The sequence below is a fragment of the Nothobranchius furzeri genome, chromosome 3 (assembly GCF_043380555.1).
Source record: "Nothobranchius furzeri strain GRZ-AD chromosome 3, NfurGRZ-RIMD1, whole genome shotgun sequence".
Classification (NCBI taxonomy): Eukaryota; Metazoa; Chordata; class Actinopteri; order Cyprinodontiformes; family Nothobranchiidae; genus Nothobranchius; species Nothobranchius furzeri.
Genome location: NC_091743.1, coordinates 49,838,640 through 49,853,429, shown reverse-complemented (window position 1 = coordinate 49,853,429; position 14,790 = coordinate 49,838,640). Strand labels below are relative to the sequence as shown.

The window sequence follows — 14,790 nt, the reverse complement described above, 5'->3', positions numbered from 1 at the left end:
TTCGTTGTGCTCTACTGCTAACTGACTAGATGTTGCGTGCCAAATTTAGCACGTCTGTTTATAAGAATGTGCTCATCCAGAGAAAAACAGCACAAAGCCATAACTATGTTCCTCACTCGAAAAAGGACAACTACGTGGAAAAAGATGTCGATGAGCGGGGTGCGGATGAATAAAACGTGGAATAGTTGTATGCTTTAAAATCTACAAAAGTTTTAACTTTGAGAGTGTTTAAATGAGAAAGAAATAGGAGAAATGTTTATTTTGTGTAATTTTGTCTAAGAAACAAAGTGTGCTGCGAGGTGTTTCACAGCTTTAAAACATACAATTGTAAAAAATAATGACTTCTTTCCAGATTCTCTGCTGCGGATTACTTTGTAGATTATTAACAGAAACTGATTAATGGTAAAAATAATCGACAGATTAATCGATTATGAAAATAATCGATAGTTGCAGCTGTACCTGTAGCCTCTCGATGATGTTCCTGCAGTCCTTTGATGCAGTCACCACAGAATCCCTGCGGCTAGGGTTGCGAACAGACATTCTCCAACTCATGGCTGTTTTGTGCACAAGGCTATTGGATTTCACAAACAGGTTGTTCACCTGATTGTCCAGGTCCACTGGGATGGCTATCGATCTGCTTTTGGCTGCAGAAAGACGTGCACATTTCAGAAGGCATTAATGCTGAATTTAAAAAAAGAGCATGAAGTGGGTGCTTGGCAAATGCTTTGATCTTACCAACATTTGAAAGCACTTTGATGCAGTTCTCAACATAACCCTTCTGTACCGTCATCAACCAGCTGCAGTGATAGACCCTCAGCACCGCCTGCAGCAGCTGCACAAAGACTGGCTGCCTGGTCTGAGAAAACAAACAAGTTGGATTAGTATTTCGCTTCTAGTTAGTAGTTCTGAAAGTTATCCACCTGCCTTTAATTGTCCAAACAATCTGCAGTTTAGCACTTCAAAATAACACCTTATATGAGCTTAGAGGAATAGAACCTTCTATTAGATCACTGACAAATTCATAATTTACTACATTTGTGATTTTTCTTCCACCCAAAATCTCACTCAGCAAACACCTGCTGCATTGTTCTTACTCTGCAGGGGAAAATTAGTTTCTTGTTAGAACATATATTCAAACAAACACCTGAAATGTTTATTCTAGCAATGCATAATGAAGAAGAAATAAGAAGTTATAGATGTATAGAAAATAGTCAAGATGAAACAGATGCAAACATCCAAATATCTAATTTATTTGCTGTGAGACAAATGTTCACAAAAGGATCCCAAACAGGAATATTATACATGCTAGATATGGTAGAAATTATAATCCTAGCTACTTGCTAAAGAATCTCACATTTTTAGTATGATGAATCTGTTGTAAGTTCTCTTGGCTACAAAATGTCAGACACTAACTCGAAACAACAAAACTTTGAGACGAATATATCAAAATCAGAGGATTTTATGAAAATCGGTGCTATGACATCAATATTTTATGCATCCTTATGCATCAAATTACTCTTAAAACACATTATTGTAATAGGATGACCAAAGACATCTGGACTGAAGTTTTTAGACACCAACTAAAAGGTTCTTATTTCAAACAAGATGGTTGTTTTTATTGTCAACACTGATTTGGGTTTACTGGGCATAAACTCGCAAAATAAGATTTTCAGTTTAGATTTAAACTTTAGAGCTCTACTAAAGCATTACTAATTAATTTTCTCAGAGTCAACTGTAGATCTAATGATACTGAATTAGCACTCAAAAACAAAAGGAAACAAGCTAGGCTTTGAACGCAAACACGGTCACGGAGCACTCACCCCTAGGCCAGGTCTGCCAGAAACGGAAACCTGCAATGTCCCAGGAAACGAGATGGTGCTAAACACCAGTTGCCGTTTTCCAGGTCCAAACACCTTACGTTGTCCGTGACTTCAAATGGTGATTTTCTTTTTTGGACTCAGGTAGTTTGTTGTAAAGCTGAAGTGGTAGCAGCCGCTGTTTCTCCTTCTCTGATATTATTAAACGGCAAACCTCTCACACCAGTGGAGTTCTGTTGCTAAATACGTGAGTGTGTGATGAATGGAGGACCCAGGGAAGTGCAGAAGTGTGGCAGCTCGGTGAGACCGACAACTGTGTTATCGGCAGAGGTTTATAAACAAATGGAAAATAATTACTTTTTTCATTTGTTTTGTTTTATCTCCACATTATATTTACAGCTATGTTAGGATGTTGTTAACCCCCAGAGACCCAAATTTAGAAAACTGCAAAATCTTTTTTAACCTTACACATGTTGTTCTAGGAGGCCAGCTAAACAGGCCTACTTACACATTTTAACAGTCAATAGCGTTGCAGAACTGAACAATAGGACCTATTAGCAATGTAAATGTGGTTTTAAAAAGAAAAAAAAATGGGGAAGGTTTATTTTTGTAGACTTAAATCTGATGTTGTAATATTACAACCGTGGGTCTCTGGGGGTTAAGAGGCATAAAAAATGTTTTATGCTAATTTGTTTTCCAAAAGTTCTATTTTTGCTTTGACTTCTGACTTGTGCGGTTGAAGTTGGGAGCTGAGAAACGGAAGGGGTTAAATACTGAGCTGAGTGTGATGATCATCCCCCAATTAGAACGGATCAATAAATAAAATACTGCAAGCAACAAACACAAATGATACATCTGTTTTTTTGTTACCCAAAAGTTATGCATGCAAACACAAGGAAGTGACATTCTTCCTGTTGTTTTGGCTATAGCTGCTGATGTAACGCGGGTACCTGCAGGCTCGTGCTCTGATCAGAGAAAGGAGAGCTGAAGAAGGTGGTAATGATGCCCATAATCGTCGCCGTCACATAATTCTCCAGAATGGTGTCTGCGTGCTTCCGATCACTTGTGTTGTTGCACACCTGAACACAACAGCAGGATCATGATAACTTTTCCCGTTTCTGCTGAGCTTCTTATTTCATTGGTCAAGTAAACTGGGCCTTTCTTACTCTGCACATGTCAACCAGGAAATTATCAAAGAGTTTCCACATGTGGTTGGAGGTGTAGATCTCTTTCATTTCGACCTCCGTGTCCACGTAGCAGTGGTTGAGAAAGTTGATGTAGGCGATCTTCACCTGAAAGATTGATAACCGTGGTTCTGGTTATCAAAACAAAGCAGGACTAGAATCAAACCCTCAGAACATCTACATTAGAGGCTCCTCTCACCTCAGGGATGCAGTCTTCATGGGTGACGATCCGCACAATGTCATCAAGCGGTAGAAGGGAGTTGCACTTTATCTCCGTGTAGACGTTCTTACCCTCGGTGCAGACGGCCAGCAGCTCCACCAGGTGAATGTGGTACTTCAGCGGACTGTTCTCATCCATTCGATCCCTCTCCGATCGCATCATCTGGACCAGAGTCTGGAAAGAAGCGCGGTCATTGTAGAAGACCAGAACATCTTCTCCTGCGTTTACCAGCTGCGTGAAGAAACAAAAGATGAGATGAGGAGCTGAAGAGAAGTCGCAGACATTACAGACACGTGGAAATGAGGCCCACCTCTGCCATAATGATGTCCTGACACTTTTTAATGAACTTGTTCTCTGCTTTGACAACAATCTGCAGGAACTTGAGGTACTGCACGTTGCGGCCGTGCGTTTCGATGCAGTGGACAAAGTGCTGGACCACACGCTCGTTGATCTCACAGCACAGCTGGTAGTTGTTTGTGAAGATGTGCTGCATGGTGATGGCTTCCAAGATCTGAACACAAATAGAGGAGGAGACAAATTTGAGAGTCAAAGGTCAAGGGTTTCCGCTGATTTTAAGCAATTTATGATCAGGAGAGACAACTGACCCCTGGGTTCAGGAAAAGGTTCACGTGTTTATGGAGGAGCGCTTGGTTCTGTAGGTTTCCTGCACAGAAGTTCTGCAGAAACTGATGAGCAAGCTTCATAATATCCTGCATGCGCAGATCTTCTCCCTGTGAAAACAAAATCATATGTGACCTAAAACTTTGTTCACTAAATCACATGCACACACAATCATCAGTGAATTTAAACCCAACACCTTTTCATAGGGGATCTGCAGCAGCTCAAGAACAACAGCGTGGGCCCCCATGTTCCTCAGCAGCCTCTGCTGCTGCTTCTTGTTCTTCCTGCCAGAGACACCTTCTTGGACACACAACTTGCTGAGACGCAGCAGGATCTATGATGTAAGAATGAGGAAAAAACAATTTACACATGTAAAGAAAAGCTTTTATTAAGAAAAACAGCCTATTACAGTTTTTTTACAGACGCTAGGACACATTTCTCAATACTTAGGTCACTTTTGCAAAACAGTTCACACTGTCATCGTCTTCCTCCGCTTATCTGGGTCCGGGTCGCGGGGGCAGCATCCCAACTAGGGAGCTCCAGACCGTCCTCTTTCCGGCCACCTCCACCAGCTCCTCCGGCAGGACCCCAAGGCGTTCCCGGACCAGATTGGAGATGTAACCTCTCCAACGTGTCCTGGGTCGACCCGGGGGCCTTCTGCCGGCAGGACATGCCTGAAACACCTCCCCAGGGAAGCGTCCAGGAGGCATCCTGACCAGATGCCCAAACCACCTCAACTGGCTCCTTTCGATCCGGAGGAGCAGTAGTTCTACTCCGAGTCCCTCCCGAATGTCCGAGCTCCTCACCCTATCTCTAAGGCTGAGCCCGGCCACCCTACGGAGGAAACTCATTTCGGCCTCTTGTATCCGCGATCTCGTTCTTTCGGTTATTACCCAAAGCTCATGACCATAGGTGAGGATTGGGACGTAGATCGACTGGTAAATCGAGAGCCTGGCTTTCTGGCTCAGCTCCCTCTTCACCACGACAGATTGGTTCAGCGTCCGCATCACTGCAGACGCTGAACCAATCCGCCTGTCGATCTCCCGATCCCTCCTACCCTCACTCGTGAACAAGACCCCGAGATACTTAAACTCCTCCCCTTGAGGTAGGACCTCTCCCCCGACCCGGAGTTGGCAAGCCACCCTTTTCCGGTCGAGAACCATGGTCTCAGATTTGGAGGTGCTGATCCTCATCCCAGCCGCTTCACACTCGGCCGCGAACCTACCCAGCAAGAGCTCCTCCTTGAACCGTCACCTTATCGTGGTGGAGGAGTTTGAGTGCCCTAATGATCCTAGGAGCTATGTTGTCTGGGGCACTTTGTGCCCCTGGTAGGGTCTCCCATGACAAATTGGTCTTAGGTGAAGGGTGAGACAAAGAATGGTTCAGAGGATCTTTCATGGATGAACTATCAAAGAGTCGGAGTACCCGGCCCGGAGGGTTACCAAGGTCCCACCCTGGAGCCAGGCCTGGGGTTGGGGCCCGTGAGCGAGCGCCTGGTGGCTGGGCTTTCGCCCGTGGGGCCCGGCCGGGCCCAGCCCGAATCGGATACATGGGCTCATTCAACTGTGGACCCACCACCCGCAGGAGGAACATGAAGGGTCCGGTGCAATGTGGATCGGGTGGCAGTCCGATCCCCGGACAAGGAAACAGTTCACACAATTCTCCTAACCGACTTTCAGCTTGGCAAAGCCGTTTGTTTCACATTCAAAATGCACTCCAGCTACCAAAACATTTCATTCAGGTCTCAAATAAACACTTTCTTCTAGAACACTAGCAAAGTTTGACACCCGACAAACAGCAACCTAAAAACACCAACAACATAGCATCACAGTGTTTCTTGTGTAAAACAAGGACACGTCTCTGTTTCTAATTACAATTTATTGTTCATAACTGCAATATGTGTTATCGGAATGAATCAGACATGATGCAGAACTCGTCAATATTTTATGTTGTTTATTTATTTGTATACTTTTGCTAATTCCAAAACACAAGAATGTGTACATACATGTAAATAGCATCAACACAGTTACCTCCTTTAGGACTCTGTAGTTGTAACTGCTTGTGCTTTCTGCCTTCTTTGGTTTGTTCCCCGAGTCCTCCTGCAGAAGACAAAATAAAATCTTAGTGAACACAACCTTGAGGTAATGCAAGTATTATAATATAAACCCTGCTGAACCTTCTTATGGTCCGTATCAGCAGCGAGCATCTCCGCTGCGTCCATGCCCTCATCTGGGCCCTGCCTCTTATAAACCCAGAGCTCAGACTTCTCCACGATAGAACGCAGTTGGTCCAAGTCCGACTTTATCTGTTTGTAATTTTCCACATCGTGGCTGGTGACCAGCAGCTGCACCTGATGGACAGAAGGTGAAGATCATGAATAAAGATGACACCAAACTACGCAGATCTTACTAAACCATTACAGGAAGTATATGAATAGAGTGACTAGACTGTAGTTTCCACTGAGTTCAGCAGGGCTAACCTGCTTAAACGACTGAAGGACCTCCTGTCTCTGGCTGAAATGCCTGAACAGCAGCTGCAGAGCTCGGGACACCAGAGGAGGATAGTCGTGCATGGTTAAGTGGAGTAGGACCCTTAAAAAGGTCCGTCCTCCTTGATCGTCCAGGTCCAGCGGGGTGTTCTCTTCGCTGCACACAAACAAAACACACTCTCAAATAAGAGCAAATCCTTTTCAGACTCAATGTCCGAGATTCCTTCTGAATGTAAGCTTAAACAACCTTCCACCAAAGATCCCCTCTGCCTGCTCCTCTATGTGTTCGAAATCCAAAGCCCCTGCAGGTGTAAGAAGTTAATAAAAAACAGACGACACTATTCCTCCATTAGCATCCATCTCAGTGTTAATCTGACCAGGCATGTTATACGAGTTCTCTCCTGCTCCAGATAAAGGCATCTCATTCTGCGGGTTACTCTCATCAAACTCTCTCTTGAAGATGGAGAGCAGACAGGAGATCCGGTAGTCCAGGCGGACATTCAGGATAAACTACAGGGTGGAGAAGAAAAACAACAAATATTAAACATTTATTAGACACGTTGGTTTAATATGAGTGGAACATTAAATGAGATTCACCTGCAAGATCTCAATTATCTTAAGTTTGGTGTCCATGACCAGAATGTCCTCCTTCTCCGGTTCAACCTGTGTGTTCGCTGCGTCTCCGTCTGGACGTGGGATTGAAGGTGTGGGAAGAAAACCGCTCAGGACCACTTGGGACATCAGCTCTCCAACGCCATGAATGGACCTCATCACAGTACTGCCAGAAACTAAACACACACGCATACACTTCATTTATCAGATCCCTGCCCTCCACTCACACACTCAGGGCCCTTTCTTTACCTCCTCCCTCTCCCACGTTGGTGAAAGGGAAAATGGTGTTCACATGGACACAATCCAGAATATTCAGCAGGAACTTGGTGAGTCTGAGCAGATCAATAAAGTTGTAGAAGCCAAAATAGATCAGGTTCCTAGCCAGGTTCACCACCTAAAAGAAGGGAATGTTTAGCCTTTAGCTGCTCTGAGTATTTTTTGTTGTGTGAGATCGTTCCAGACTGACCTCAAAGGTGAGTTTGTTCTTTTCTTTGTTTGCAAAAGGGATGTTCTGACGCACCACGTCTCTGAGGTAGGTTTCTACAAACTCCATAGTCTGGAAGAATCGCTCCTTAATTTCATCTTTAGACATCCCGTCGTTGTCATAGCTACAAAAAACAGAAGTAAACAAATAAACCACCCAAGAAGATGGACAAAAGATTTGCTTTACATCTTGAGCTGCTCTTGTACTCTTTAATGGCAATTTCAGAGGGGATCTCGGACCACAGCCGGGCGTATTTGACCGGTGTGACCTGCTCCTGAGGGTCTCGGTCCACGTGCATGTGGAGCATCAACCTGCAGAACGAGGCTCGCAGGTCGTAGGGCAGGTCCTCGTCAGACATGCATCTCAAAATCAGGTCGACATCCAGTTGGCCAGAGATCTTGTTGATTGCCAGATACTGACGGTCCAAACACATCCTGGCAAACAGGTTTAACTGGTACCTGGGGGGGGGGGGGGGGGGTGTACAAATCAGTGACCCATTGAACAAATGGTCTTCCAACACATGAACTTGAGTCATTACCTGTAGTAACTGATCACTTCCTTGTCCTCCTTCTGGCCCTCCTTGGCATCCTGAGCCATCTCCCTGACGCTTTTACTGCGGATCTCCTTATTGCTGTCCTTCCAGAACAACCACACCTCCTCCTCATCCTCCTCAGACTCCACAGAGTTCTCTCCAGGCTGCACTCCCTCGATCTCAAACCTGGATAGCACCAGTCTACAAATGGGAGCGGTATTGAAGGGTTAGATATAGAAAATTATATGTTTGATTTTGCTGATCAGGACTTTATAGTATTAGCATCTTAATGAAATTAAAAAAATGGTATAATTAGACTATCGGGACTCACTTTGTTTCTATGAGGATGTCGGCGTTTGCTGGATCCAGAACTGCAGTACAGATGAGCTCTTGTGTCACAGGGATGGACTTATTCGTCGACACACACAAGTCTGACAGGTAGTCCAAGAATCTGGAGAAACAGGAGTTCTTCAGTCTAACTAGAACTTTTCCCAAGTCTCTGATGTTATCATTTCAGCAGATTATCATCAGATCTCCAGATGATGACGCTGGATCTGATTAAAAAACACGAACCTCGGCTCGCGGTTCTTGCGGACCAGGTTCACAAACGTGTCGATCTCTGCAGCTGTGATGTGTTTCTCCAGCAGCTTCCGGTTGTTGTGAAGGAGAGCCGTGATCGTGTCTTCGGCCAGAACATCATAGCCGATCTGTTTCTGCATGAAGCGAAACTGCTTGGCGATATACTCCTGGAAGACAGAAAAAGGACAACAGGACATAAACACACTCTTACAAATCTTTAAGATCCTTTAGTTTAACTGAACGTGTTATTCTGAACAATAATGACCTCATGCAGAAAACACAAAACATTCACATATGGCAGGAAGCCGCTTTAAAATACTAATTTAAATAATTTAAATTAGTATTTGAAAGATGTAAAAGATCCGTTTTTTTCTCAGAGAAAAGGATTGTTGTGCAGTGCCAGTATACAAAGAAACACACTCATCAATCTGTCAACATCTGTTTGTTTTGATCTCTTAAATCATGCTTCTGCAGTAGTTCTTACGATGTCTGTTTATTTAGTAGTTTTCATTAAAAAAACAACCTGTAGAAATGACCAAGTTTATTTGACAAAGTTTGGGAACGTTTTTTTTTATTTCCTAAAGTAGACTTTATGACATTTTAATGTCTGCTGTTGAAAGGGACTTTACGGAGTTTTGAATTTTTATGCTCGCGATTGCCCCCTCAGGCCAGAAGCGTAACAGCAGCTTCAATAGTAGGCTCGTGCACGAGGCGCGCATGCTGTACGTGCACACTCCTCAACAAAAATAACAGCTGAGACAGCCCCTTGTGTGTGTGTGTGTGTGTGGGGGGGGGGGGGGGGGGGGTGGACAGAGGGCAGGAGAACGCGCAGCTAATTAATTAAATAATTTGGTTCTGTACCTTTCTCTTCAGCACAGCCGACAAAGGTTTAAGATGGGTCAGTCCTCCTGCATGCTCAGATCGTTCCCTTCCCTTGCTTGAATAACTGTTCCAAAATGAAAGTTGAACCCACATCTTTTTTATCTGTGAATTCAATGCCGTTCGGCGAGTCTAAAATAAAAATTTGGGCATCTTACTGTAAAAAAAATATACCATTAATGTAAAAAAGAAACTCTAAATAAACTACGTTCACACCCAGAATCGAACCCGGGTCTTCGGCACGAACGGCCGACGTCTTACTAGGCGAGTTAAAGCACCAATGACGTCCATTGTATCTGTAACGTTTATATCCTTGATGACAGCTGAAACAACGTTCAAAGAATGGTTCGGAGGGCTATGCCTGAGTGTGATCGCGCATGAAGCAGCCTGCTCGACCCGAGCAGCTCTATTTTTCTGTGATTTTACAGAAAAACAGGCAATCACAGTAAAAATGCCAGGGCTCATTCTACAGGACCAGGGCATTGCAGGAGAATGTATGAAGAAGAAATTTATTATTTCTATACATGTTTTGGCTGTCAAACTTCCATAACGCCCCTTTGAAGAACTAAAGGTTTTGTTTTTGACGGTGTCTGCATGTGCATGTGTTCACTTCCACTGAAGTTCTACCTGGTTCTTGCGGTAATCCTGCTGAGAGTGACGTAAAACTCGGTAACACAGCCGGCAGATGTGTCTGAAGGGGGCGTGGCGCTGGTCAGCCAGCTCCTCCAGTCGCAGCATGGGTCCGTCTCCACAGTCTGTGAACGGGGCCTGCAGCAGCTTAAAGATCTAAAGAATAAATCTGATGGTAACGAGTGAAGATGCAGCACTTTGAGACGGTTACAAGGATCAGAGGTCAGGACGATTAAACTATGTGATCACAACATGCCCTATAGGTTATAAATTGTAAGTCGCTTTGGATAAAAGCATCTGCCAAATAAATAAACATAAACATAGTTTATTCGCGGCCGAATGTGAAGCGGCTGGGATGAGGATCAGCACCTCCAAATCTGAGACCATGGTTCTCGACCGGAAAAGGGTGGCTTGCCACCTCCGGGTCGGGGGAGAGGTCCTACCTCAAGTGGAGGAGTTTAAGTATCTCGGGGTCTTGTTCACGAGTGAGGGTAGGAGGGATCGGGAGATCGACAGGCGGATTGGTTCGGCGTCTGCAGTGATGCGGACGCTGAGCCGATCTGTCGTGGTGAAGAGGGAGCTGAGCCAGAAAGCCAGGCTCTCGATTTACCGGTCGATCTACGTCCCAATCCTCACCTATGGTCATGAGCTTTGGGTAATGACCGAAAGAACGAGATCGCGGATACAAGCGGCCGAAATGAGTTTCCTCCGTAGGGTGGCCGGGCTCAGCCTTAGAGATAGGGTGAGGAGCTCGGACATTCGGGAGGGACTCGGAGTAGAACCGCTGCTCCTCCGGATCGAAAGGAGCCAGTTGAGGTGGTTTGGGCATCTGGTCAGGATGCCTCCTGGACGCCTCCCTGGGGAGGTGTTTCGGGCATGTCCTGCCGGCAGGAGTCCCCCGGGTCGACCCAGGACATGTTGGAGAGGTTACATCTCCAATCTGGTACGGGAACGCCTTGGGGTACTGTCGGAGGAACTGGTGGAGGTGGCTGGGGAGAGGACGGTCTGGAGCTCCCTAGTTGGGATGCTTCTCCCGCGACCCGGACCCGGATAAGCGGAGGAAGACGAGACGAGATAAACATAGTTGCTTTTCTTGGTTTAATACATCACCTGTTTGAGAATATTCTGTTCTCTCATGAGTTTCTGTCTCTCCCTGTTGGGTTTGTTCACCATGATCTCCAGAACATCTTGTCCATTGTTAGGAATGTCCACCACGAAGAACACCAAATCCTCTAGAAGTTTGGTAACGGCCCTGAAAACGCAGACACGCACAAAGAACCACAATAACAACCGTTCAGATCAGAGAAACATGTACAGCACTGCATTAAAGCGTGCTTTCACACCTCCTCTCATTCTGCGTGATGGTTCCTTTCTCCAGCTTTCCAGCGATGGACGCCAGAACTTTACTGGCATCGTTTGCAAAATCAAGGTCTCTGACTTCAGCTGGCGAGACGGGAACGATGGCAAACGCCTCTTTGTCTTCTTTGAGAGCAGATGTGCCGATCTGAAATCGGGAAGAATGTACAACTTTATATTTATAAAGGAGAGCAAGATATTCTGGAACATTTACAATTTATTTCTATAAAGTCCATAAAGAGGTCTGCTGACATTCTTGTTGTTTTAACAGAAAACGGGAGTTTGAACATTGTCCCAGAGCAGTTTCAGGTTTTTAATCACTAAGAAATGCTTCAATGAGTCACTAATAGAAAATCTGCTGTATAAACTTTAGCCTAGAAGCAGGAACTGTTGCTCACACGCAGCATGACGGGCTTCTCTTCCTCCTTATCTATTGGCTGGTTGGTGCTGTGCACCCACGTATTCGTGCACAAATGTCTGAGGCGAACATAGGAGTTTCTGAAAAGAAAGGAGGTGTTTTAGGGTTCATTTGAATGCTTTGGTTTACACTTGGATCACAAATACCAGAATTAAAAACAGACGTATTAAATAAAACATATTAATTATTACACAGGTACTCCATATTCTCTGTTTCACCGTGACTGTAATACAAGCATCTATTCATCCTCCGAATATAGCATCCTCTTGAGACTGAATTCAAAACTTATTCCAAGTTCAGAGACACAAAAACAGATTTGCTGTAGAAAAAACAAGACTTGACTGTTTTTAGGAGAGACCTGAACATACAAAGAGCCAGGAAAGGGAATTTTAAGACATGAAAAACATTTATACTATTAGATCAAGCATTTTTTCTGATCAGTCTGTGCCTTTTCTACTGCTTATGCAATGTGGGGCTGTGGAGGTACCAGGTCCAGGAGGGGAACCCAGGCATCACCCTCTCCAGCTCCTCCTGGGAAATCCCAAAGCATTCCTGGGCCAGAGAGGAATAATGATCCCTAAAGTGAGTTCTGGGGCTCCTCCTAGAACAGGGATGAGGAACCCTGGTCCTTGAGGGCTGGTTTCCAGCATGTTTTAGTTGTTTTTCTGCTTCAACACACCTGATTCAGCAGTTGAATCACCTGTTTGGCAGCTCATGCAGAAGCCTGTTAATCGCCTGCTGAATCAAACCAAATGAGTTGGAACTAGGTAACAACTAAAACATGCTGGAAACCTGCCCTTGAGGGACCAGGATTCCCCACCTGTCCTAGAAAACACACCCCAGAACCTCCAGAGGGAGGAGACCAGGAGACACCTGGACCACCTCAGCTGGGTCTTTACGATGAGGAGGAGCAGTCGTTCGACTCGGAGCTCTCTCCAGATGTTTTCACTATCCTGTAGAACGTTTGTGATAAACACCGGTACAATGTTCTAAATATGGTCTTCCAAGATGGAATTAGTCTCCATTACTGGCAAATGAATGGCTGACCTTCCTAGTCACACTAACCCCATCTCTCACCGGGACATTGGACTTCTGCTTTTCTTACCACAACTTCCTCTAGCCCGTCTAATGAAACTGTGTGTGTCTGTTTATTTTGCAGCACTTGTGAAAGAACACATCCTGTCCCACAAACAGGACTCACCTTACAATAATTATTTTGTTTTCAGCAGCGTAGAGCCACACATAAGCCACCAACATGGACCCAACCCTAAGATTCTGTAAAAAACCCTCACAAGAACCGGCCTCATGTCAGGTTTCTCTAAGAATATTTTATAAACACATCACAACGGAATAATAAACAGTGGAAGTCCCCTTTTTGGTAATGAGTCTGCTGTTTGATATTCAAAGGAAAAAGTGACAGATCAGAACTCAGACCATTCATTTGTGTTTTTCCAAAACCAGTCATTTGTGTTTACCTCCCTACCTGGGCACAAGAGAGTCCCCGCCTCTTAAGATGGTAGGGTCAAGTTCAAATATCGAAGAGATGTCGTTCCCATCAGGGACCGACACTAGTGTGTACATGACTTTATCTTGGGTGTTCTTCAAGCGGGCTCGCAAGGCTTCATGATCCGAGTCAAGCTGAAGAAAAAAACACAAATTAATCCTGATCAGAAACTTGTAGAACAACAAGATAGTCTGACAAGCTGATGGTTAGCATTTTAGAGGCAGAGATGTTTTTAAAATGGGGAAATAATCATTTAAGAAACTAAGATTTGACCTAACCTTGGTGTCATCGATTGTCATCAAAATCCGTTTTATGTTACATCCTTTTTGTTTCCTGTTTTTATTTATTTGAAGAAGCAGGAAAGCAAAATAAGGTTTTTGTACACAGAACAGCATGCTGGGGCAAATAATTAAAACACTGACAGACAAAATATGCCATCTAGTGGTAGAAAATATATCAACGCAGTTATCAGCTAGTAAAAATTAGGGTTTTATACATTTTAAATGAATGAAACCATTAGAAAAGTTGCACAACATGATGTTTCTATGTACGTTTCAGCTGCACTGGAAACAGTTTGAAATCTTCTAATATAGAGAAAGCTGAAGAAGGGGTTGGCCTGCTCCAAAAGCTTTTAGCAGTATTATTTATCCAACAATAATAGCGTTTGTCTGCCTAAATGGATGCCACATGGTAACTAAGCCTTAGATTTGAAGCATTTGATCATGGGAGTTGTACAATGTTCCTTTCTTACGTTCCTGTAGCGACTAGCAGGTGTTTGTCAGTGAGTACGGAGTTCTGTTAATGCCAAAAGTAGAATTCTGATTGTTGTAGAACTTGTTTAGTTTGACTTCATAAAAATCATGTTATAAGAAACAAAATGCAAAAGACTGAAAGAAAAAAAAACACCAAGTGGTTTATATTTTAAGCCTGGAGACATTTAACTTCCAGTATTAAGGGCATTGCCCTGTATTTGCATTTCCTGATGTGTAATTTTCTGCTGAGCATTTCCTTTTTTTAGGTTTTTGCTATTAATATATTTTTTCATTCAAATGTTGTTTGGGATTACATAATAATTCTTATGGTTCATATGCCAATAAGAATAGCAGAAATCAACTAGCCCAAAAAGACACCACACCAGTCAGATTAAGGGTGCATTCGATTTTCCTCAGAAGTCGAAACTCGGAACTAGGAATGACGTCACACCCGAGTTAACAGCGTTCTGGTTGCCGGAGACGGACAAGTCGGGATTCCAATAAGGCGACGGCCTCAAAAACGAACACGGACGACTCATAAACACACATAAAGCTCATCTTCAAAAAATATTCGAAGAGAGACAAAGACGATCTAAAACAACACTTAAATTGTTCAGCTTGGAGTTGCAGGCGCTACATATAACATTGATTTAGATGCACTCTTATAAGTGTGTCTTGTAAAATAAACACATTTCAAGCAAAACTACTGTTGTT

The 14,790-nt window shown here is 44.0% G+C and overlaps 1 protein-coding gene across 2 annotated transcripts in view; it reads right to left on the bottom strand.

Moving 5' to 3' along the window:
* Positions 1-14,790, bottom strand: part of LOC107384050 (inositol 1,4,5-trisphosphate-gated calcium channel ITPR1) — a 120,442-nt gene that overhangs the window by 64,593 nt on the left and 41,059 nt on the right. For both annotated transcript variants that reach the window (XM_054739643.2, XM_054739639.2), the window contains exons 12-36: positions 13,304-13,458; positions 11,801-11,900; positions 11,390-11,550; positions 11,157-11,298; positions 10,044-10,202; positions 8,532-8,704; positions 8,290-8,409; positions 7,965-8,159; positions 7,633-7,884; positions 7,409-7,550; positions 7,192-7,336; positions 6,928-7,118; positions 6,708-6,840; positions 6,578-6,632; positions 6,322-6,487; positions 6,019-6,192; positions 5,873-5,941; positions 4,039-4,176; positions 3,827-3,952; positions 3,532-3,732; positions 3,201-3,452; positions 2,984-3,109; positions 2,768-2,896; positions 736-856; positions 460-644 (exon numbers count right to left, since the gene is read on the bottom strand). In XM_054739643.2, the coding sequence (XP_054595618.2) occupies positions 460-644; positions 736-856; positions 2,768-2,896; positions 2,984-3,109; positions 3,201-3,452; positions 3,532-3,732; positions 3,827-3,952; positions 4,039-4,176; positions 5,873-5,941; positions 6,019-6,192; positions 6,322-6,487; positions 6,578-6,632; positions 6,708-6,840; positions 6,928-7,118; positions 7,192-7,336; positions 7,409-7,550; positions 7,633-7,884; positions 7,965-8,159; positions 8,290-8,409; positions 8,532-8,704; positions 10,044-10,202; positions 11,157-11,298; positions 11,390-11,550; positions 11,801-11,900; positions 13,304-13,458 (3,810 nt within the window). The remainder of the gene's footprint in view (positions 1-459; positions 645-735; positions 857-2,767; positions 2,897-2,983; positions 3,110-3,200; positions 3,453-3,531; positions 3,733-3,826; positions 3,953-4,038; positions 4,177-5,872; positions 5,942-6,018; positions 6,193-6,321; positions 6,488-6,577; positions 6,633-6,707; positions 6,841-6,927; positions 7,119-7,191; positions 7,337-7,408; positions 7,551-7,632; positions 7,885-7,964; positions 8,160-8,289; positions 8,410-8,531; positions 8,705-10,043; positions 10,203-11,156; positions 11,299-11,389; positions 11,551-11,800; positions 11,901-13,303; positions 13,459-14,790) is intronic.